This window comes from Telmatherina bonti (genome assembly GCF_933228915.1).
Source record: "Telmatherina bonti genome assembly, chromosome: 17".
Lineage (NCBI taxonomy): Eukaryota > Metazoa > Chordata > Actinopteri > Atheriniformes > Telmatherinidae > Telmatherina > Telmatherina bonti.
Genome location: NC_136615.1, coordinates 37,770,501 through 37,792,087, shown reverse-complemented (window position 1 = coordinate 37,792,087; position 21,587 = coordinate 37,770,501). Strand labels below are relative to the sequence as shown.

Genomic DNA, 21,587 nt, shown 5'->3' with positions numbered 1-21,587 from the left:
TAAAACAAACACACTGCCTGATTTACGGGTCGTGTTGAGAGTCAGTTCCAGGCTTCCACACGCTAAGTACACGTCTGATCAGGCCGCAGTGACTCACAGTTACCAGAAAGCAGCAGCCCAGTTCCCTGCAGGTCCTCATGGATTTCACAACAGCGGGAGGGAGGGTTCAGAAACCCGACACGCAGACTGTCTGTAAGCCTTCACATGAGCACACCACCCAAAACACGAAGCTCCTTCTGCAGCTGCAAGCAGCTGTGACTGCCAGGAAGAGGATGAAGATCTGGTGGATGTCGCTGCTTCTGCTGCTCTGTGAGAGCAAGCGGGACGGACACGGACAGGAACGCGGTGAGTCCTGCTGTCTTTGTCTCCTCTACACCAAGCAGGACCTGGTCTGGAAAACTCTTCCTGATCTCAGATCCTAACATCCTTTTCCTTCCTGCGTTAAACCGGATTAACCATCAGAAGAAAGAGTTACTGGGGTGGAGGAGGACGAAGGACCGTCCTCCTCTTCCTCTTATCTGGAATTCCAGAAATACTTCTGGTCATCGGCCAACTTTAGATGTGAGGTTGTTCATTTTCCTTCATTTCAGCCTGAAACAGTCCTCACTGCTCAGTCCGATGAAGGAGCTGGAGCCTATCCCAGCACCCTGGACATCTCGCCCGTCCATCGCAGACCTGGAATATTAACTTAGTGTAAATACTGATTATTTATTTAAGCAGCTTTTATTTAGCTCACAACAGAAACTTAAATGCTGATGCGTGGCGAGCAGCCATCCGGGTTTTTCTACCGAAGTCATTAATCATCAAATCAGATCAATTCCCGAAGGTTTCAGCGCAGAGTTAACCCCTTAATGCCTGTTTATTTTCACATTGTATTAGAAATAAATCAATGCAAAAACAAAAACTTACAGTTAACTGTTAATTAATACAAAATAAAATATATGAAATATTTAAATAGGATTAAAATAAATGATATTGAAATATATAAATAGTATGAAAGTGATTCATTCATTCACTCACCTTTTTCCTGCTGGGGTCCATGCTGGGAGGGCGGGCTCTGTCCCAGCAGCCGTCAGGCGCGAGGCGCTGCACCTGGACAGGTCACCTGACCATTACACATGAATTATTAGATTTTAGAAATGTGATAAAAGACTGTGAGGTTGATAAAGTCTCGTAGATAAAATAATGGATTTGTAATGTTGGAAACTTTTATTGTCCTGTGCCTCCAGATGTTTTGTATTGCAGACACCAGAACCGGATTCTGAACGTCTCTGGCCAGATGTTGCTGTTAACCTGGGAAGATGACCCTTCGTGCTCTGCTCTGACGGAGCCGCTAATCTATGAGCTGAGCGTCTTCATAGCCGACAAGCTCGTACATAATGTATGTTCAATGCTAGAAACATAAAACTTTCATCCTAAATACACCATTCCATGACTGAATTAAACTCATACTTTCTTCCCAGTAGAAGATAAACATCATGTCAGATGATGAAACTGAGAGGTTTTATCATCTGATGGAAGAATCTGATGGAGGTCAGAACGCAACATAGAGACAGACAGAGCTTCACCAGTCTGAGAAAACTGGATGTAAACGTTCAGAAAGATTATAGAACCACCGTCCACAGCGTAGAATATCATCAGAGGAGTCAGAGAATCAGAAGGAATCTCTGTACGCAAATTCCACGTCTGTGAAGCTCTATCAGTGCTGAAAATCACAGGGAGGTTTCAGAGCAACATCTGCTCCCATCCAGACATCTCTTCAGGGAAGACCTTGCAGATTTCCGCAATGGAAAGAGTCTCAGTTTCATCATCTGGTGTATTTTTTGTTTGTATTCTGGTTTTATTTACATTCATTTACATCCAAATGTTTTAGGACACAGTTGCTGTGACATCCGACCAGATCGGATCAACTCATTCCTGGAACTGGACTTCCCATTTGGCATTAAAGGACACTGAGCATTCAGTCCGACTGATTTCCCGACCCACCAGTTATGCCAGTCTGTGTAATTTTCCAGGTCAGTATGAATAAATCTGACTTCTGTCAGCTTTCGACATCCTGTTCATCATCGCTGTATTCTTACAGGCCAATCCAACGGAACAGAGATTTATCCAAAAGACACATTCTTTGAAGTGGGCAGCATCGTGACCTTCTGCTGTGTTGTGGCACCTGGAAAAAGCTTTGAGAAAATGTACCTGAGTGGTTACAACACAGCTAGCAGGAGTAGCGCGAAGACAAGCGAGATCAGGAACCGGACATATGCCCTGAGGGTCCACTTCCACCAGACAACAAAAAGCTTCATCGATGTTCTGTGTGAAACAAACAACGCATTAGCCGGGACTTGCACTCACATTGGCCGTAGGTATCGCTCACTTCTGAACGGTCCAGCTGCATGAAAGCCTCCTGTAATTTATACTCTTGTGTTTCAGGTCCACCTCAAGACAGAAATCTTCAGTGTGAAACACGAGATCTGGAATCAGCCCAATGTTACTGGACTGTAGGAAGCGTGGTCTCAAGGCAAAACCCAACCACCTATCAGCTACTGGGAAGGTACAGCATGACTGACCCACAGGAAGGATCACAGGGTCCTCCAAGCCTGAGGCCCAGGATTACATCTTTTAAGGTGTATCAGCTTTTTACGAAGCAGCTGATTCATATTGTTCACATTTATTTGAAGCATTGTTTGTGCCCATCGTTTACTTGGTCAGCAAAGCGGCAGCCTACAATGTCTGGAAGTGTTCAGTGGAGCGAAGGCAACAGAAGAAAGTAAACATGGCGTGCAGATCAGAAGACATAAACGACCCGAGTCGTTTTGTTGTAAAAACCTGAGGCTACATGGCGTTTCTGGCCAAAAACCTGTTGCTTTTTTAACCTAATCGTAGAAATCGTAGAGGAAACAAACTCCCACTACGTCCGTGCGCCATCTTGAATGTTTTGTAGAATGCGTGGTGACGCAAGGCAAGAGTCTCCTCAGATCAACCAATCAGAGTGGCCGGTTTGTTTCCAACCGATGCAAATCTGGTGAAGGGGAGGGACTCCAGACTGAGTCGCTCTGGATAGTACATATAGAGCCCTCCAGTCTGGCGTGCCAGGTTATGGCTGGTTATGGTCCTTGTTTCATCTATCTCATCATCTCTATCTGGTCTAAGTTTTCCATTTCGCCTGCTGGTGGAATTCTCCAAGCTAGAACGAGACGAGTTAGGCGAGGAATGTCTGTACCATGATTTGCGTTAGTAATGCGACTGACTGCCCTCGTCACTGCCCCTTATTGCTTCCCGATCGGTCCATCAGGTTATGGATGATGAAGCTTGGTATAGAACTTAATATATAAAATATAGAAGTGCCGTATGAGTGTGTGTGTGTGTGTGTGTGTGTATGTGTGTATGTGTGTGTGTGTGTGTGTGAATGTGACATGCAGTGCTAAAGCACTTTGAGTTGTCAAGATAACTAGAAAAGCACAAAGTACAAAGTCCTTTTACCAGCTAACCACCATTATGTTTACCTCCGATCTCATATTCATGCTCTTCTTTGCATGAGATCTTCTAGTGTTCATGTCAATGTGGCACGTTGTGCACAGGACACGCTGCCTCCTGTCTAAATAGGAACGATATTCCGTTTGTTCACCTGCTTTATTTAAGCATGCCAGTGGAAGGACAGTAACCAAACATGTCCTGAACGCAGTCAGGCTTTCCTGTGTGTACATGTGTCACCCTGAAAGGGATGCCATGATATGGATGGAGACGTGTCGCCAGCAGCCTAAAACAAGTTGACAACTTGTAAAGAGGTCAAGCAGAAGACTGAAGACATGAAAGTGAAAGAAGTTGAAGACTGGTCTTTTCTGAGCAGAACATAGTCCTGCAGAGCGTCCTCGTCCTGCTGTAGGACAGATTTAAACCAGGTTACATGCTTGTCTTACAGCACATGTGAACATGGACATGAGGGAAGATGCTCTCTAAAGAAGCCGGTGAAGGCCGGTGAGGAAAACTGGGTCTTAACAGCACAGAATAAATTAGGAAAGTTGGTGCTCCATGACAGCGGCGACCTGATGAAAAGAGGTAAAACCTTCTCTGACAAGATGTTGAGATTTCTCAGTCAACTGATCTGACTGTCTGATTCTGTATTTCCAGTTCACATGTTGGGTCCAGATGGAGTTTCAGCTTCCATTGTTTCAGCCCGACACGCGGTTCTGGAGTGGACATGGACAGCCCGCCGGTACCAACATCTCAATCTAACATGCCAAGCGAACGTTAGCCACAGCATCACAAGCACCATTGTAAGTAGATTGAATATTAAGATGATGTATTATTTAGTTAAGTTTTCGCTGAACTGTCATTTTTCCTCATATCCTCCCAGACGGTGGACTCCGGAGTCGGTCTGAATGCTACAGCGCTGCATAACTTGATACCAAACTGGGAATACAAGGTGCAGGTCCGATGTGCGCCAGCTCAAGACTTCTGGAAGTGGGGAGACTGGAGTGAGAGCGTCACCTTCCACACAGAGGGGGATGGTATGAGTTCCACGCAAACATGCATTAACAACTGTTAATGGTGCTGTTAACTTGGGTCTTTTTCTGCAGTTCCAGATGCTCCAGATGTGTGGATGCACATGAAGGGAAACAGCACAGTGATTTGGAAGGTGAGTCACATGGCCAGATCAGGCTGTTTCCTGTCACATGACCGTACATGTTACTATGGCAAACCATTGATAAGTGCTGGTCAGACTGCTGTGAGTTCACTTAGACACAGATGTTGCCAGGTAGAGCTACAGGCAGTGCGGTTTTTTTTTATTCCCTTTCCTTCCCACAATAGTCTTTTTGTTAAAATACATGGAAAAAAAATAAATCCCACAATATTGTCTTATTTAGTGCTGGTTTGTTGCAAGGAACTGAAGTTCCTGGACCTCCTTTCTCATTCAGATTCCGTACAAGTACTCTGCATCCTGGATTCAGATCTACGCCATGTGTTTTCTTGTCATAATGAGCTTTTCCTCTCACTGCCCCCTCGCTGACTGTTCTGGTTGCAAGCTGATAGGCTTCACTCATTCTTGCCCTCCATTTCTCTGCAAAGGCTTGGTGAGACAGAGTTTGATCTTTTGCCTAGAGGCCAAACATGAGGTCAATGGGGAGCCGAGGCTGACGACCAAATAACAGGAAATATGGAGCGTAACCAGTAGTTTCGCTGCGTGTGCAGTTATATGCATGGACGACTTTTGCTAGCGAAGACTGCCAGTCAGTTTTTCTTGTTTCTGGTAGGTTTCTTAGCAGTGCTAGCAGTGTCCTGTGGAACCTTTCAACCTGGCCATTGCCCTGTGGGTGATATGGCGTTGTCCGTGATCCTTTGACACCACTTTATTCCTCCAGCTTTGAAAACAGTTTGTTTTTGAATTCTTTCCCCTGGTCATGATGGAGCTTTGTCGGGAATCCAAATCTCAGTACAAAATCTCCAAATATCTTTTCCGCTGCTGTTTTTGCTGTTTTGTTTCTGCAGGGGTAAGCCTGAGCGAATCTTGTAAAATGGTCCATCACAACAAGGATGTACTCATATCCTCCCTTACATTTCTCTAAATGAAGGAAATCAATGGAGACCATCTCGAAAGGGTACGTAGTGATGATGTTGGTAAGTGGGGCTCTTGATGGTCTGTTAGGTCGCTTACGTTTCACACAGCTGCAGACTTGAGTGATATAACGTTCCACATTATTTTGCATGTGAGGCCAATAAAAGCGATCCCTGATGAGGTTTATCACTCGTTCAACTCCAAGATGACCCATCTCCTCATGAAGTTCCTTATTAACCAGCTGATGATATTTCTTTGGTAGGAGGGGTTGGGATCGACTGGCTGTTTTGCGATGGAGTAATCCATCTTCATCAATGTACAGTCTTTGTTTCTGTCTCATTAGAGCACATGTCTCTCTGTTTTCACCCCACTTGCCACCTTTCGGCCATTTCTTTGTTCTCATAAATTTCAAAACTTCACCTATCACCGGATCATCCTTTTGAGCCTCTCTGAGGGCTACTTTTGAGATCTCACCCATTGATGCCATCACTGTACTTTGCTCTTCTGCACCCAAAGTGCTTATTGTTGCAGGACACAACCAGGGCACCCACTCTTGAGACTGAACAGCAACTGCTTGAACCACACTGCGCATCACTTCTGGGTGTACTGTTTGTGTGCAGGCCTGCATGTATGGTTCCATGTTTAGAGGCATGCGTGAGAGTCCATCTGCATCCCTGTTAGTGCTCCCAGGGCGATATTTTATTGAGAACTGGAAATCAGCCAGTTCAGCGACCCAGCGATGAGAAGTTGCATTTAGCTTAGCTGTGGAGAGCACATATGTGAGGGGGTTATTGTCAGTATAGACAGTGAATGGTGGTGCATGATAGAGATAATCTCTACATCTCTCACATATGGCCCACTTAAGAGCCAGGAACTCCAGCTTTTCTGAATGAAGACGATAGTTCTTTTCAGGGGTTGTCAGAGTCCTGGATCCATATGCTATCACTGCCAGTTTCCCCTGTTGCCGCTGATAAAGCACAGCCACGAGCCCCTCTTGTGAAGCCTCACAGTGCAGAATAAAGGCCTGTTCAAAGTCTGGATATCCCATGATGGGTGGTTGTAACAGAAAGTCCAATAACTGACAGAGCACCTCCTGATGTTTCGCTGACCATGTGATTGGTTGAAACGATGGCGCCTGTCCTCCACTGCCATGTTGTGGTTTCCCCTTGCTCGGCTTTTTTTGTTTCTGTTTGCCCCCCTCTGCTGGTTTTAAAGAAAGAAGGTCGTAGAGGGGCTTCGCTATGCAAGAGAAGTTTGGGATGTAACTGCGATAGTATGAGATAAACCCCAGTAGTGTTCTTAGTTCTCCCACTGTAGAGGGGGTCTTCTCCCTCAAAGCCTGTACAGGAGCAATGTCTGCAGGGTCCATTGTCTATCCATCTCTTGTAACCAGCCTTCCAAGAAATCTTACTTGATTCTTGAAGTTGTCACATTTTCTTGGTGTTAGCTTTACACCATGTTTCTGATAACATTGTAATACGCTTCGCAGGTGATTCAGATGGTCCTCAAATGACTTAGAGTGAACCAGGTTGTCATCCAGATAAGGCAAACATACCTCATCCCGCAGTCCCGCCAAGCACTCCTCCATTGACCTCTGAAATTCTGCAGGGGCTGATTATAACCCAAAAGGGATTCTCACCCATTCGTACCGGCCCCAGGGTGTAATAAATGCAGTCAGTGGGCGACTCGATTCTTCCAGGAAGCCATGGTGATAGGCCTTTCCTTGATCGAGGACTGAGAACCAGGCTCTCCCCATCAGGCTGTTCAACATGTCCTGTATGCGGGGAATCGGATGACGATCTGGCAGAGACTTCCTGTTCAACTCTCTGTAATCACAACAGAGACGAAGGCCACCATCTTTTTTCCGCGCACACACAATAGGACTAGAATAGGAGGACTTCGACTTCACTATCCAGCCCCTGTTTAACAGATCCTCTAAATATTCTTTTACCTCTTTGTGGAGTGGTTTGGGAATGGAGATGTATGTCCTTGTTACTGGTGTTGGGTCGCTCAGTCGGATTTTGAGTTGCAGTGAGGGGATGGTTCCTACATCATAATCATCTGGGGAGAAGGCCGCACACTCCTCTCGCAGCAGTTGTTTCACCTTTTGTTGCTGTGCTGGGGGCAGATGACTGATGGGAACTGGAGGATCCCAAGCACTGTCTATTTCAACTTCTCTTTTGTTATCTGTTCCACTTTCTCCATTCCCTAACATGGATTGATTTGCTTTTCACAAATATCTCAGTTTGGGCCATTTCTGGTGATTCAGTGAATGCTGGATATACAGTCTTCACTGGTTGGGTCTGTCCTAATACAGTTTTGGGGGGAACTCTGATGTAATGAGCAGTATCATTAGAGACCGGGATTGTGAGGCGGGACCAGGGACCTCGTTGCAGACACACTACTTCTTCTTTGACCCTTCTAACCCTTCTGGCAATAGTGAGGGTGAAACAGGTTCAAACAGGACTTCATGTTGATCCATGAGCAGGCCTGTTCTCACACTGCATTTGACCACCCTCATTTGTCCAGCTGGCATGACGGTGTTTTCTTTCCCTGCTTTCACAGTGCCATTGCCTTGTACATTATTCACATTTCTCATAACTTTCAGGAATACTTCTGCTTTCTTACATTCAATGGAAAATGCTGTGCTGGCAGCCTCTGTGACAATGGATGGAGGGTCCATCCTCATCTTTAACAGATATTCAATGACATTAAACCCAGTGATCGGTTCTTCCCCCACTCCGTCTTCTTCAGCCACCAGAACAGGCACTAAGAGCTCTAGGTGTGTGGGATTAGCTGAAGGCAACTTGAACTTGACTTCAACCCACCCAATAAAAGGGATTGGCGTCTTGTTCACTGCTCTCCCATCTAATATTCCAGGCCCAATAATTTCAGTGAGGCTTCTGACAGTGGCATGGGGAATATTACTGTGAGCCCGCGTCCCACAGTGCCTTGGTTTCCACCCCATCCAGCAGGCAGGTGATAGTACACTTTTTTCCTATCAGGCTGAGCAGTTGATTTCTTTGCGTTGGGCAGAGGAGGTTGACCTGGACCCTCTCATTTATACTGGGTACTGCATCTGTAGTTTTCTCCCTCATTTTTGCCTCTAAGTGGTGTATGCTCTCAGTGGTTAGCTTGTGAACACTTCTGGTTGACTGACTCTCATTTTTGTTTTCAGCTAATGTTGGTACTGATGTTACTGTGCTGACAGACATACCCACACCTCCATGGCTCTCTGACGAGTTCTTTCTGCCTCTGCATCCTCGAGACAGATGACCGCTTTGTCCACATTTGAAGCAATGGTCGCACATTTCTCCTGTATCGTTATCTTGACAGTTTTTACAGCCCCGCTTCCTACTTTGCCTTTGCTTGAAAGAAGGTCTGGATGTGTCATTAACAAGTTTTTTTTATCTCTTGCATTTCACCTTTCAATTGTCTGATGGCATCCAGGAGCTCAGCTTCAGCCTGAGAGGCTGGTGGTTGAGTTTCCATAGTTTTAACTTTCATGCCTGAAGAAGATGGTCGTTCTTGTCTCCTAATTGTTCCAGTTGTCACTTCAGGAGTTGACTGTGCTTCCGCTCTCACTTCCCTGACTTTCAGGTCCTTACTGCTCCTCCTAAACTTTTGTTGCCTCTCCCATTCTATGCTGGCCGCTTCATTTGTTTTTGCTATTAGAATATCATCAGTTACTGTTGGATCATCCAGAAAGTTTTTTAGCTGATGTTTTACATTATCGTTCAAAAGCCCCACAGCTCTCAGAAACTTCCTTTGAATAAGCTCAGGACTGTAATGCTCATCTGTGCCAGGTTATCTGGATGCAGCCAACAATCTTTCTTTTAGTTCTATTGCCTGAAATAGGAAGTTCTGTTCCCCATCATCCTGTGTAATGTTTATCAGGCGATGATACAAGTCAGTGGAGCTATCCTCCTTGTAATGTCCCTTTAATATGGTGCGCAGAGTGAGATCTGTTTTTATCTCAAGCATGTCACGAAGGGGCAACCCTGGACTGACAGCTCTAACCACAGCTTCAATGATTTCCACTTCACTGTGTTTCTTTTTCAGTCCCATGTCAATCTGATGCATCAGGTTAGAATACGAGAGCTTGTCTCTCTGACCTCTCTCTCCAATCTGTCCATTCATTTTAAACTCCCTTCTTATGGTGACTTCTGGTGGGTTAACAGCAGAGGTTGTGTTGACAGGTGTTTCATCACTTTATTTGCTAATTTAGCCATTTCCTTCTCCAGTTTCTTAGTTGAGGCTTGAAAGCTTAACTGCAACGCTGCATATTGCTCTCTCAATCTTGCTAGCTCTGCAGCATCTTTTTCAGTACTGTTCTCAACCACTTGTGATATCTCATTTTCCTTTACTTCTGCTTATGATATTAGCCTGATGAGGAATTCACGAGCCACTTCTTCCTCTTCATCTTTCTCTGCGCTTTCACTTATTAGTCTGACCAGTGTGTGCTTTCTAGTCTGATTTTCAGCAGGAATCTTTGCATGTAAACATACCTCATGCAACCAGTCCCCTTTTAACTGCACAAGGATCTCACTGAGCTGGTCCTGCAGTTGCTCCAGTTCCATTGCTGATGTGATAACAGAGGTTTAGCTTGTCTTCATGAAAGCCACGCTGATCCCTGCACGGGCCACCAAATTTTGTTGCACACTTGAATAATGAGTCCGTGTGTGGTCTTTGCGAGTTTTATTATGATCGGCTGTTAGAAACAGAAATGAGGGGACAGTAAGTATAATGATCCACCATTTTCAACAGCCGACACAGCACTGAATACTGTCTTTTTAAGTTTACACAAAACACTACTAACTCCTTTCTAACAACAAACGATATACCTCCTGTTATTTACAGATTCTATTTTGTTACAGGTAACTGCATACACATTACAAGTACTCACATCTAAACTTTAGTCCCGATAACACTGACAGAGTTAGCTTGAAGATATCAGCTAAGCTAACACGAAGCTGGACTCTGTTCACTCTACACATCCAGGGAATAATCGGCCATCTTTCCCACTCTTTGGACTTATTTCCTATCCTAAACGAATACATGCATGCATTCGTTGTGAATATTTACCTGTTAGAAACAGAAATGAGGGGACAGTAAGCAACAGCCGACACAGCACTGAATACTGTGGCGCGCTCAGAGTGCTCATTGTTGTGTCAGTCCCCTACATTCCCACATCAGCTTGTTCATTTTCAGCGTGCACATAAAGAACTTTATCATCTGCATACATGTACTGAATGTTGACATACTGACAGCTAATCATTGTTGTAAAAACTAAACAAGATTGGTCCCAATAGGACCCTGGGAGTACTCCATTGCAAGCTAGGTAAATGCTCATCCATCCAACGATGTGATGAAAAGTTAACAACTGATAGTTTTACCAAAAGTGTCCGATGGTTCCCTGTGTCAAAAGCTGCTTAAGGTCACTGCACCTACCTTCATCTAGTTGATTTGATATTCTCCAAGAAGTAGCAATTTGCTCTGTGTGTAGAAATAAACTTTATGTACTGAACAGGGCGGCTGTAGCTCAGGAGGAAGAGCAGTCATCTTTTAACAGGAAAGGTGGGAAATTGATTCCAGGCTTCTCCTGATGTGCCGAAGTGTCCTTCAGCAAGACACTGAACCCCAAGTTGCCCCCCGATGTGCCTGTTGTGGTATGAGTGTGTGTTCTCAGACTCATATGTAAATTAGATTACATATCATAGATTACATACCCCCCCACACACCTCGACGCGCTCAATCTGCATCTTCAGGGTGCGTGCACGTCATCACTATGACAACGCCGTGAGGGCTTTTAGAACCAAGTTGTGCTTGTGGGAGAGTCCGTTGCAGCGAGGAAACCTGGCTCATCGTTTGTGCTGCCGAGTCATGAGAGAGCAGACCTCTACCGCCGTGTTGCCTTCTGCACAGTTTGCTGAAAACCTCCATCTACTTAGCGCTGAATTTACCCGACAATCTGCCGACTTCAAGCCAAAAAATGTAGATTTAAACTTTTTAGCGACCAGTTTGCTGTTGACGTGAAAAGCGCACCAACCAGCCTCCAAATGGAGCTTATTGAGCTACAGTGTGATGACACGCTCAAGTCATAGTATGACTCTGTCGGTGCTGCGTAACTTCCACCTTACCTCCCGACACGCTGCGCGACTCCAGCCCAAGCTGAGCAAATGCTCTTCATGTTCTGCAGCACATATCTGTGTGAGAGACTGTTTTCTTTAACGAAGATGAACAAAACACAGGAGTCTCACTGATGAACACCTTCATCCAGTCCTGAGGACCTCCTCAGCTCAGAGCCGGACTCCACTAACTGATGGACTTGCATGTAGAAAGCGACGCCACGTATCTGGACTGGACCCATGAGCATCATCAGAGTCGATGGAAACAAACTAAACTGGACAGATATGTTAGTTACTGAAGGCATGGTCTGTTCAAAGTTGGAAGAGATCTTTTTTTTTTTATATGTGTTGGCCTCAATGGCCTGTGATGAAAAGATTTAGGTTACAATTCAGATGAATATAAAGTTCCAGATAACGAGGCCTGATATTCATTTCAGGTTTTTAAACCTGTTCTGGGTTCTGGGGTTTTTCAGCAAAAATAAGCCTAACTATTATTTAATATATGAAAACCTTTAATACAGTACTGTATCTCAATGATAAGAGAACCACAAATCATAGCCGTCACTTTCTGAATAAGAAAAAGTTTGTTCCTCGTTTTAATTTTGGCCCTCTGTGAATTTGGGTTTGACGCCCTGCACTGGAGAGTAAAAGCGGCTTCTATCCATAACATGACAACCTGAAACATCTGCGTATGAGTTTCACCACAGGACATTTATTATGATATCACATTTTAGAGCTTAAGTGCAATGTTTTGTACCCTGGTGAAGTTTTGATGAGGAAAGTATTGTTTTTACGTTCTGCAGAAACCACTGGCCAACCAGAGCCATGGAGACATCATCCAATATGAAGTGACCTGGTCAAAGAGGAATACGACTGATCCACCATACCAAGTTAACGTGACTCAAAGCGAACACAACCATACTCTCCCTTTGGACCCCAGGGAAGAGCACGTTGTCATGGTAACAGCCAGGAACAAGCACGGCAAATCAGCCCCGTCGTCCATCGTCATCCCCAAAGAAGATTCAGGTATGATGTTCCCCACACTGGTTCCTTCCGGTTTTAGATATCTGCTGACCAGTGGGTTTATCAGGAAGTTGTTCAGGAAATTCTTTGAGGGTTTCTCACTGGGAGAAGCCGTCATGTGATTCACAGCGGATAACACCCCGGTCAGCACAGCTGGTGGTTTTCCTTCATCAGGACGCCTCACTTCTTACTTCATGTGTTTGTTTTTCTCTTTAACTCTTGAACTTCTAGCGTATCTTTATGAAGTCTACTTCTTCTACTATCAGGACCAGCAGTGTGTAACCGGGATGGTCATGTGACCCTCCAGCCGGTCATGTGACCCTCCAGCCGGTCATGTGACCCTCCAGCCGGTCATGTGACCCTCCAGCCGGTCATGTGACCCTCCAGCCGGTCACGTGACCCTCCAGCCGGTCACGTGACCCTCCAGCCGGTCACGTGACCCTCCAGCCGGTCACGTGACCCTCCAGCCGGTCACGTGACCCTCCAGCCGGTCACGTGACCCTCCAGCCGGTCACGTGACCCTCCAGCCGGTCACGTGACCCTCCAGCCGGTCACGTGACCCTCCAGCCGGTCACGTGACCCTCCAGCCGGTCACGTGACCCTCCAGCCGGTCACGTGACCCTCCAGCCGGTCACGTGACCCTCCAGCCGGTCACGTGACCCTCCAGCCGGTCACGTGACCCTCTAGCCGGTCACGTGACCCTCCAGCCGGTCACGTGACCCTCCAGCCGGTCACGTGACCCTCCAGCCGGTCACGTGACCCTCCAGCCGGTCACGTGACCCTCCAGCCGGTCACGTGACCCTCCAGCCGGTCACGTGACCCTCCAGCCGGTCACGTGACCCTCCAGCCGGTCACGTGACCCTCTAGCCGGTCACGTGACCCTCCAGCCGGTCACGTGACCCTCTAGCCGGTCACGTGACCCTCCAGCCGGTCACGTGACCCTCCAGCCGGTCACGTGACCCTCCAGCCGGTCACGTGACCCTCCAGCCGGTCACGTGACCCTCCAGCCGGTCACGTGACCCTCTAGCCGGTCATGTGACCCTCCAGCCGGTCATGTGACCCTCCAGCCGGTCATGTGACCCTCCAGCCGGTCATGTGACCCTCCAGCCGGTCATGTGACCCTCCAGCCGGTCATGTGACCCTCCAGCCGGTCATGTGACCCTCCAGCCGGTCATGTGACCCTCTAGCCGGTCATGTGACCCTCCAGCCGGTCATGTGACCCTCCAGCCGGTCATGTGACCCTCCAGCCGGTCATGTGACCCTCCAGCCGGTCATGTGACCCTCCAGCCGGTCATGTGACCCTCCAGCCGGTCATGTGACCCTCTAGCCGGTCATGTGACCCTCCAGCCGGTCATGTGACCCTCCAGCCGGTCATGTGACCCTCTAGCCGGTCATGTGACCCTCCAGCCAGTCATGTGACCCTCTAGCCAGTCATGTGACCCTCCAGCCGGTCATGTGACCCTCCAGCAGGTCTACGGAGGTTTTCCAGCGTTTCTATCCATCCAGGAGGTTTACAATCCAGACACAACATGTAGTGTTTATTCAGAGACTCTAGATGGTAAATCCACCATTATTTATCACATCTTCATCACCATCACTACCATGTTGCTAAGAGACCTCTATTTTCACCTGGACATGATGATGAAGACACTTCCTGTCAGACTTTCCACCAATCAGAGAGCTTAAACTGACGGTAATGTCCAATCAGGAGCAGCCAAAGATCAACAAGTGATGAGAAAAGCAGGAAAATAATGATCCTCTATGGCTGGAATAAAGCCAGGAAGACGTTTGGGATGCAGCTGAGGTGGAGGTGCTGCAGTGAGGACAGCAGGTAGATAGTAGCAGGAAGACGTGTGGAAACATGGAAACAGTGTAAATGTGTCCTTTCTTCTTCTGGTTGCTTTTCATGCTTCCATAGTCCTGCAATAGTCCCCTAGTTAAAATATGAGAATCAATTTATCCGTGCTCTCAAAAGCAGAGCAGGACTCTGCAGATCGGACAGAGTTCGCAGGTCGTTCCAACAGAGGAAAAGAGTCTGGCTGGGGATTTAGTTCAACGTCGTCATGGTGTGGGTTTCTTCAGCAGCGGGGTGACCCGAGCTTGCTGGAAGACAGAGGGAAAGACAGCGGATTCCAGAGAGGAGATGATAATATGGGTCACTGCAGATTGATTGGAGGTAAAATGCTCTGCAGGATGTCGGTAGGGACCGGATCCAGAGGACAGCTAGTGGCTTTAGAGTTGACTAGAAGTTTAGAGACTTGGTCCTCATTCAGAGGGCAGAAAGAGCAAAGTGAGGCACCACTAGCTGGATGTGGTGGACTGAGCTGGTCAGGCTCAGAGAACTGATTCCTGATGGTAGCAACCTTTCAGTAAAACAGGAAGCCAACATGTCTGCAGTCAGCGTGGCGGGAGGCTGAGTCAATCTTGAATGTGATCAAATAAAAAATGAAGACTTGAGACAAACTGGATCTATAAATTGCAACACAAACTTAAAAATGTCTTCAGACGTTGAAGATCCCTCCATCTAAAATACGGAATATCATCAAAACGTTCCGAATCAGAAGGAATCTGCGCTCAGGGGACAAGGCCGAGGGTAAAACACACGTTTCTTTTCAGACAGAAGCAGTCTGAGAGCCTCTTGGATCACCGGCATGGATGGAGGGTTTAATCTGTCATGGCAGCCCAGTCCCGCAGCGAGCTGTGGTTACATTGTGGACTGGCATCCTGATCTTACACTGGGACCTGTGGAGTGGATGAAACTGCCTCCCAACCAGACAAGCACCCGGATAACTTCCAGTAAGTCTTTGCCCATGGACAGCTGTGACTTGAAAGTGGAGAAACTGTTTCCTGGTGTTTCAACTCATCATTCCCCAGAAAACCTCAGAGATGGGTTGAGATACTGGCTGTCTCTTTACGCCTGCACGCAGGGAGCTGCAGAGCTGCTGAGCCTCATGGAGGGCTACACCAGAGAGAAAGGTATCGCTGCAGATTCACTCCAAATGCTGCTGCTGCAGCAGTTTGTTGACAAGCATTTTGTGTGTTCCACTTCCTCAGGGATAAGGCGACGCCTGTTCAAGCTTCGCTATGAACAGCAGGACTCAGATGTGGTGATTTCCTGGGATCCCATTCCTCTGGAACAGCAGAGCGCCTTCATCCACGGCTACGTCCTGCACTGCCAGGCCAACGGCGAAGTCGTCCTCAGTGTAAGATCAGGTACGAGGACAGCATGACGGACCTAGAACCTCACTTCCCACCAGGATGCTGACTGGTTTCCATGACAGCACATTAGAATCGTCTTTGGAGAGTTTATATTTCTTTATTTATTATGTTTTATATGTTGGAAATTAAAAACTGCATGAAGTTTTTGCAGGTCTTCATAACCTTTATTATAACATGTTATAACACAAAACCCACATCAACTAATGTCACAGCGGTTCAGAAGATCATTTTGATTGATGAACAAGAATTAATGAGGACCACCTTCTAGCACCGTCGTCTCCATCAGGACCAGCCCTTTCATCCCTCCCAGTACCACCTGGCTGGGATGAAAGTCTCATCTTCTCAGCTTGTGTTGCATGTAAAGCAAGCAGCACCTTGCAACTGGGTCTGCTGAAAGGGATTTAAAGAGGTTGAAGGAGAAGGATCTGGGGTGGCGAAGGAGTGAGCTGGTCAGGGAGACCTGGGATGGAGGACCATGTCGGGTCCTCAGGAGACCAGGTACCTGAAAGAAAAAGATACGGGATAGAAAGGAGAAACATGATGGGAGAAAAGGAAGGAGTGGGGGAGGAACAGAGGCAACAGAGCAAAAGAAGAAAAAGAATAGAAAAAAAAGAAAGACAAAAGTTGATGGAAGGAAGACGAGAAAGAGACGAGAGAAAGGTTGGGAGGAGGGATGGGACGGGAAAAGGAGGCCTCGACAAAACGGGACAAACAGGAAGTTGAGGAAGAGATGTCAGTTACAGCTGGGGTAGATAATGATGAGGAGCTGGCGCCCTGCCTCGGCTCCTCCCCCTGCCTTAGCCACTCCCCCGCCCTCGGCTCCTCCTCTGCCTTGGCTCCTCCCCTTGCCTTGCTCTTCCCTTGTCTTGGCTCCTCCCCTCCCTCCTCCCTCTCCTTGGGTCGGAACGTTTGGATTGGTTTTTACAGATTTACAGTAAACTGAGGGGTCTAACTATATTTCTGATTGATCATGATGACAGAATGTATAGACTACTATCAGGACGAGGAACCGCTTCACCCAGAGGAACACGTCTCTCAGCAGGAGGTCCTGCTGGAGATTTAACACAATAACTAATCTAACTGTCCTCTAATGACCTGAATAGTAGTGAATTACACAACCTGCATAAAGGGTGTAAATATGTACCTGCCATAACTCCATCATGTTCCCATCTAGCTGCCATGGTGTCTGTAAAGATTAGTTTTATTCTTCTTGATTTCAGATCAAACGGAGGCCACCAGTCTGCGAGCTTCAAACCTGAAACCAGATTCGTACGTCTTCACAGTGGCGGCTCTGACGGCGGTCGGAGAGGGGGGGGAGACCTCCATCTCCGGCACCTTGAGCCCACAGAGTAGGTTGCTTCCTTCCTGCTTCACTTGACTGCAGTTGTCCTGCGTGATCACACGACTTGCACTCACACTTCTCAGCTGTTTTTCCTCCACAGTGGACAAACTGATCAGGACAATCATCTTTTCCCTGGGGGGTGTATGTTGCGTCCTCCTCTTCCTCATCATCCTCTGCTGCAGACACTGGGCATGGTGAGCAGATGCATCGTTCTTCATCAGATCTGGCTCTTCACGTGAAACTAATTCATGTGTTCATCCCTCCGACAGCATCAAACAGAAGATATACCCCCCCCTCCCGAAGCCGCTGCTGACGGATCAATGGATGACATCACCAGTGAGTTCAATCAGTCGTGCCTGAAAGGACGATCAGACCTCCCATGTAAATTAGCATGAAAACGCCGTCCTGTAGAGCAGAATGAAGGAGTCCTCAGCAGAACCAGCTTTTCCTTGTGGCTCCGCTTTTCCAGGAGAATCAGGTTCATTAGGAAGCATCATGATGACGCCTGCCTGCTGACGCTGAACGTCAGGATAGACGGGGTAACTGGGATAACTGGGAGCTGTGGGAGAGTGTGCTTGTTGTGAAGCAGCAGAATGCTCCGCGGCGTAAACGCAAAGCGGTGGCGTTGGTTGGATCTTCCTCTGACTCCAGCTTCAGCGCCGTGTGAAGGCCAGATATGACGAGCACCGTTCCAGTGGAATCAACTTGTTTTCCTCTGGGTTGTCGATGAACACAGTATTAATGTTAACTTTAACTCCGGAATATAAAACCGGAAGAAGACGCAGACAGCGCCAAATACAGAGTAAAACAAACCTTTTTTCTTCCTCTCTTGTTTTTGGATGCTTGTAAACATCTTTATAGTGGGATGTATGACTTTACAGCCACAGCTGCTAGCAACGTAGATGTGAACTCTGAACTCATCACAACCCTGATGGTTAAACTAACAACCATGGCATCGTAAAACATGCATAAAAGTAAGAGGACTTATGATGTACCGGACTTTTAGGGCCACTGGATTATCAGGCTTCGCCTCAGTTAAAAAGTCTATTTCTGGGTCCAAAGAAGTTGCAGCGCGTTGTCGGTCGCTTGCTAAAACAAAGAAACTAAAGCAAAACTGAGTTTGGTTGAACTTTATTCAGCTACGGTACGTTTTTAAAAATACATGTTTTTTTTTTATCAATCTGTCACAAATCCTGCCTCCGCAAAGGTGTGTTCGCCGTCTCTCATCGCCCATGACGCTCGCAACTTCGCAGTTTCCATCCACGTCCAGTGGTCGGAGTTCTTTAGTTAATCTACCCGGAATGATGGAAAGCTCCACCTTCGTTTGCCATGAAATGAATTTATCTGTTGTTGCCATGGCGATGTGGAGGCAGCTGCCTTTCCAGTAGCTTTCCAACTTTCAGCTCTTTTCAACCCTTTTAAACCTCATTGTTCTATTTTCTTTTACTATTATTGCAAAGATATTGGGTGTGTTCAACTTTAAAATGCAACCAAGAGCCAGTTTCCTCACTTATTCATGGAAGGAACTACTGGCTCTGCGATCAAAGGGACGAGCCGGGATACAACACCCCATCCCGGCGGAGCAGAGGAGACAACCTCAAAGCTACAAGGCTAGGGCTAAGCTAAAGGCTGAGCTAGCAGAAAATCAGAGGTGTTACAAATCATCGATTCCCTCCGTCATCATGGGGAATGTGAACTCCTTGCCTAACAAGCTGTCTGCATTGATCAACCAGCGAAGCTACGGGGAGAGCTGCTTGGTCATCTTTACAGAGACGTGGCTGAACCACCTAGCACCGGATGCTAACGGGGAACTGCTGGGATTCTCTGCTGGGAGAGCTGACAGACATAAAGCAAGTGGGAAAAACAAAGATGGGGGTCTCGTCATGGATATCAACAACTGCTGGTGTTAGCCAGGACATATGTCCATAACGACAGTCTCATGCTGCCGCGACCTGGAACTGCTGGCCGTTAGCCTACGGCCACGCTATCTGCTGAGGGAGTTCAGTCACGTGATCACCGTCTGCGTTTACGTCCCTCCCAGAGCAGACGCAGCACCCCGAGGCACTCACGGTCCTCACTGGGACTTTAACCATGTGACTTCGGACTCTGCTTTGCTGTTTTTAACCAGTTGTAGACTGTGCAGCTAGAAACAACAGGACGATTGATCTGCTGTATGTTAATGGACAGGAGGATTTTTTATTTAGTTATTTTTGTTTATGTGCGTGCTACTTTTCCTTTTTGCTGCTGGAATCAGTAAAGTCGAGTCCATGTAATACACTTCACTTGATTTTTCACAGTAGATGTTTGAACTCAGCGCACACATTGGGTTTAAAGATGCTCCGTCAATTTTTCAGAGCACTTTATGGTGCAGAAAATCCAGTAATAAGTGCTTTATGAATTCATTTATGATGATGGTAAACTAGATGTGTAGCCACAGGTGTGCTGGAGCACAACGATAGAAGATTGGCGCAGAAAATTCACATTTAGCAACGCTGACCCACAGCGGCTCACAACGGAGGGGAAACTGCCAACCTTTGGGTTGTGGGACGACATGCTGAGCCACTGACTCCCCTATGACAAAGTCTGAAATTGACGTTTATGTGTGTGAGAGAGCAGAAATGGACCATCAGCTTGTGATTGTGTTCCTGTGATGTGAGGCTGCTGTTGGCCAGTTCATTGTGAATGCAAAGCTAAACCTGCTCGTCAAATCTTCATCACTTGGCCGTGTTGGAGGTTTGTAAATCAGAACTAGGCTTTTTTATAAGATATGTGTTCGGATCAGACAGACATAAGAGCAGAACTGGTTTGGAAATTGAAGCTTGTTAGCGCCATCCATGATGAGAAACCAGCAGATTAACAGCAATTAGCTTTTAGCCACCCAACAAGGTAGCTTAACAATGTCACATCTTTTAAATGATTTGTAGTTTTAAGTTGAACCATTTTTTAACAATCTCTCATTAAGGGATGTTTTTCATCTTCCAGGTTGTACGCGGGTATCCTGCTCTTCTCGGCGAGCTGAGCAACCACAGTAAGGAAAGTCTGGACACCCCCGAGCTGCTCTATAAACCTGGAGAAGCTATCCAGGAGCACACGTATTCGGCTTGTTCACAAACTCCCGCTGAGTCCTACAGTGGGCTCGAGGAGTGCCTTCCAGCATCCCTTGTCCTGCCCAACAATGCCATCCCGCATCCAGCAGCGTTACCATCTTCCTGTACAGGCATGTTTCCCAACCTGTCATACAATCTGGTGATTAAAGGCATTGACCAGCAGCCCAGCTCCAAGCCGGATCTGCAGAAGGGGATCCCCATGGTTTCCGATGAATACCAGCCTCAGAGTTACCTGAACGCCAGTCCAACCCTCAGAGAGGAGGATCCAGTTGGTCCAGTTGGTCCAGTTGGTCAGATGCCCTGTGACTCCACGTACATTTTGTTACCGGCGTCATCAAAGCCATAGCTGCGCAGCTATGATGATGATGATGAAGCTACACTTCCACTGGCCTTCCATTAGCCTGCCAGTTACAGCATGACACAACACAGATTTAAGCTAGCTAACACGTTGTAGCTGTCAGAAATGGAAAATAAGAAGCTAACCAGGTCCAGAGAAATTACAGCAACAAAAACAAAAATATCTGTTAGTTACACAAACGACAAGATGGATAGCATCAGCTAGTCTGAGGAGGATTTAAAGAGACGCTTCATGGAAAAGAGTTTACCTGAGGAGGAAAGCGGTTTGGATAAAGGCCTTAAACTCCATGGTGGACATATGAGGAGAGAATTTTAAATGTATGACCCAAGGGGGAAGCCAGTGAAGCTGTTTGTCTGTTTGGAATGTCACATATTATTAGCTTTCATTTTTGTGTAAACCAGATGGGAGAGTTTTTATAAGCCTGTTTGGAGCATTAAAGTCTGATAATTGTGAGAAATCATGTAATGTCAATAAATGTGTCTGATGAGCTGACATACACACAGACGACTGTGGTTTACATGTTTCAGTCTGTTGCTGGATTGGAGTCGCAGGCTGCAAAACAGGCAACATGTTGCTACTGCTTAAAAACAATGGTCTGTGATAAAACTTTGCCTTTTTTCTTTTATATTTTCATTTTGGAAGTTATCAAGGTAGCCTATTGTATAGAAATCATAATCTGATTAAGCTTCATCAGATAATAGCTGTTACCTTATTTCAAGAAATTGATTGTCACACAAATTTCTCCACATTACAAGTGTTTGTGCGGGTACCTCTCAGATTGCAAAGAGGAAAACGACGTCACGGTGTGAGCCAAACAAAAAAAACACAATGTGTTACCACCCATTAGGAAGGTTGGTGC

At 46.7% G+C, this 21,587-nt stretch overlaps 1 protein-coding gene across 2 annotated transcripts; it reads left to right on the top strand.

Annotated features, from left to right (window-relative positions):
* Positions 1-95: 95 nt before the first annotated feature.
* On the top strand, positions 96-21,147 carry LOC306768555 (leukemia inhibitory factor receptor-like). 2 transcript variants are annotated; one of them, XM_079256961.1, is made up of 17 exons: positions 96-345; positions 1,230-1,381; positions 1,874-2,015; positions 2,084-2,356; positions 2,428-2,548; positions 3,917-4,053; positions 4,126-4,271; positions 4,352-4,505; positions 4,575-4,633; positions 12,483-12,705; positions 15,319-15,498; positions 15,577-15,678; positions 15,757-15,915; positions 17,142-17,270; positions 17,364-17,457; positions 17,533-17,599; positions 20,246-21,147. In XM_079256961.1, the coding sequence occupies exons 1-17, from the start codon at positions 138-140 to the stop codon at positions 20,714-20,716; spliced, it is 2,817 nt and encodes a 938-aa protein (XP_079113087.1). In that variant the 5' UTR covers positions 96-137; the 3' UTR covers positions 20,717-21,147. The 2 variants fall into 2 exon arrangements, with proteins under 2 accessions (XP_079113087.1, XP_079113086.1); XM_079256960.1 differs by having other exon boundaries at positions 15,319-15,678.
* Positions 21,148-21,587: the final 440 nt, after the last annotated feature.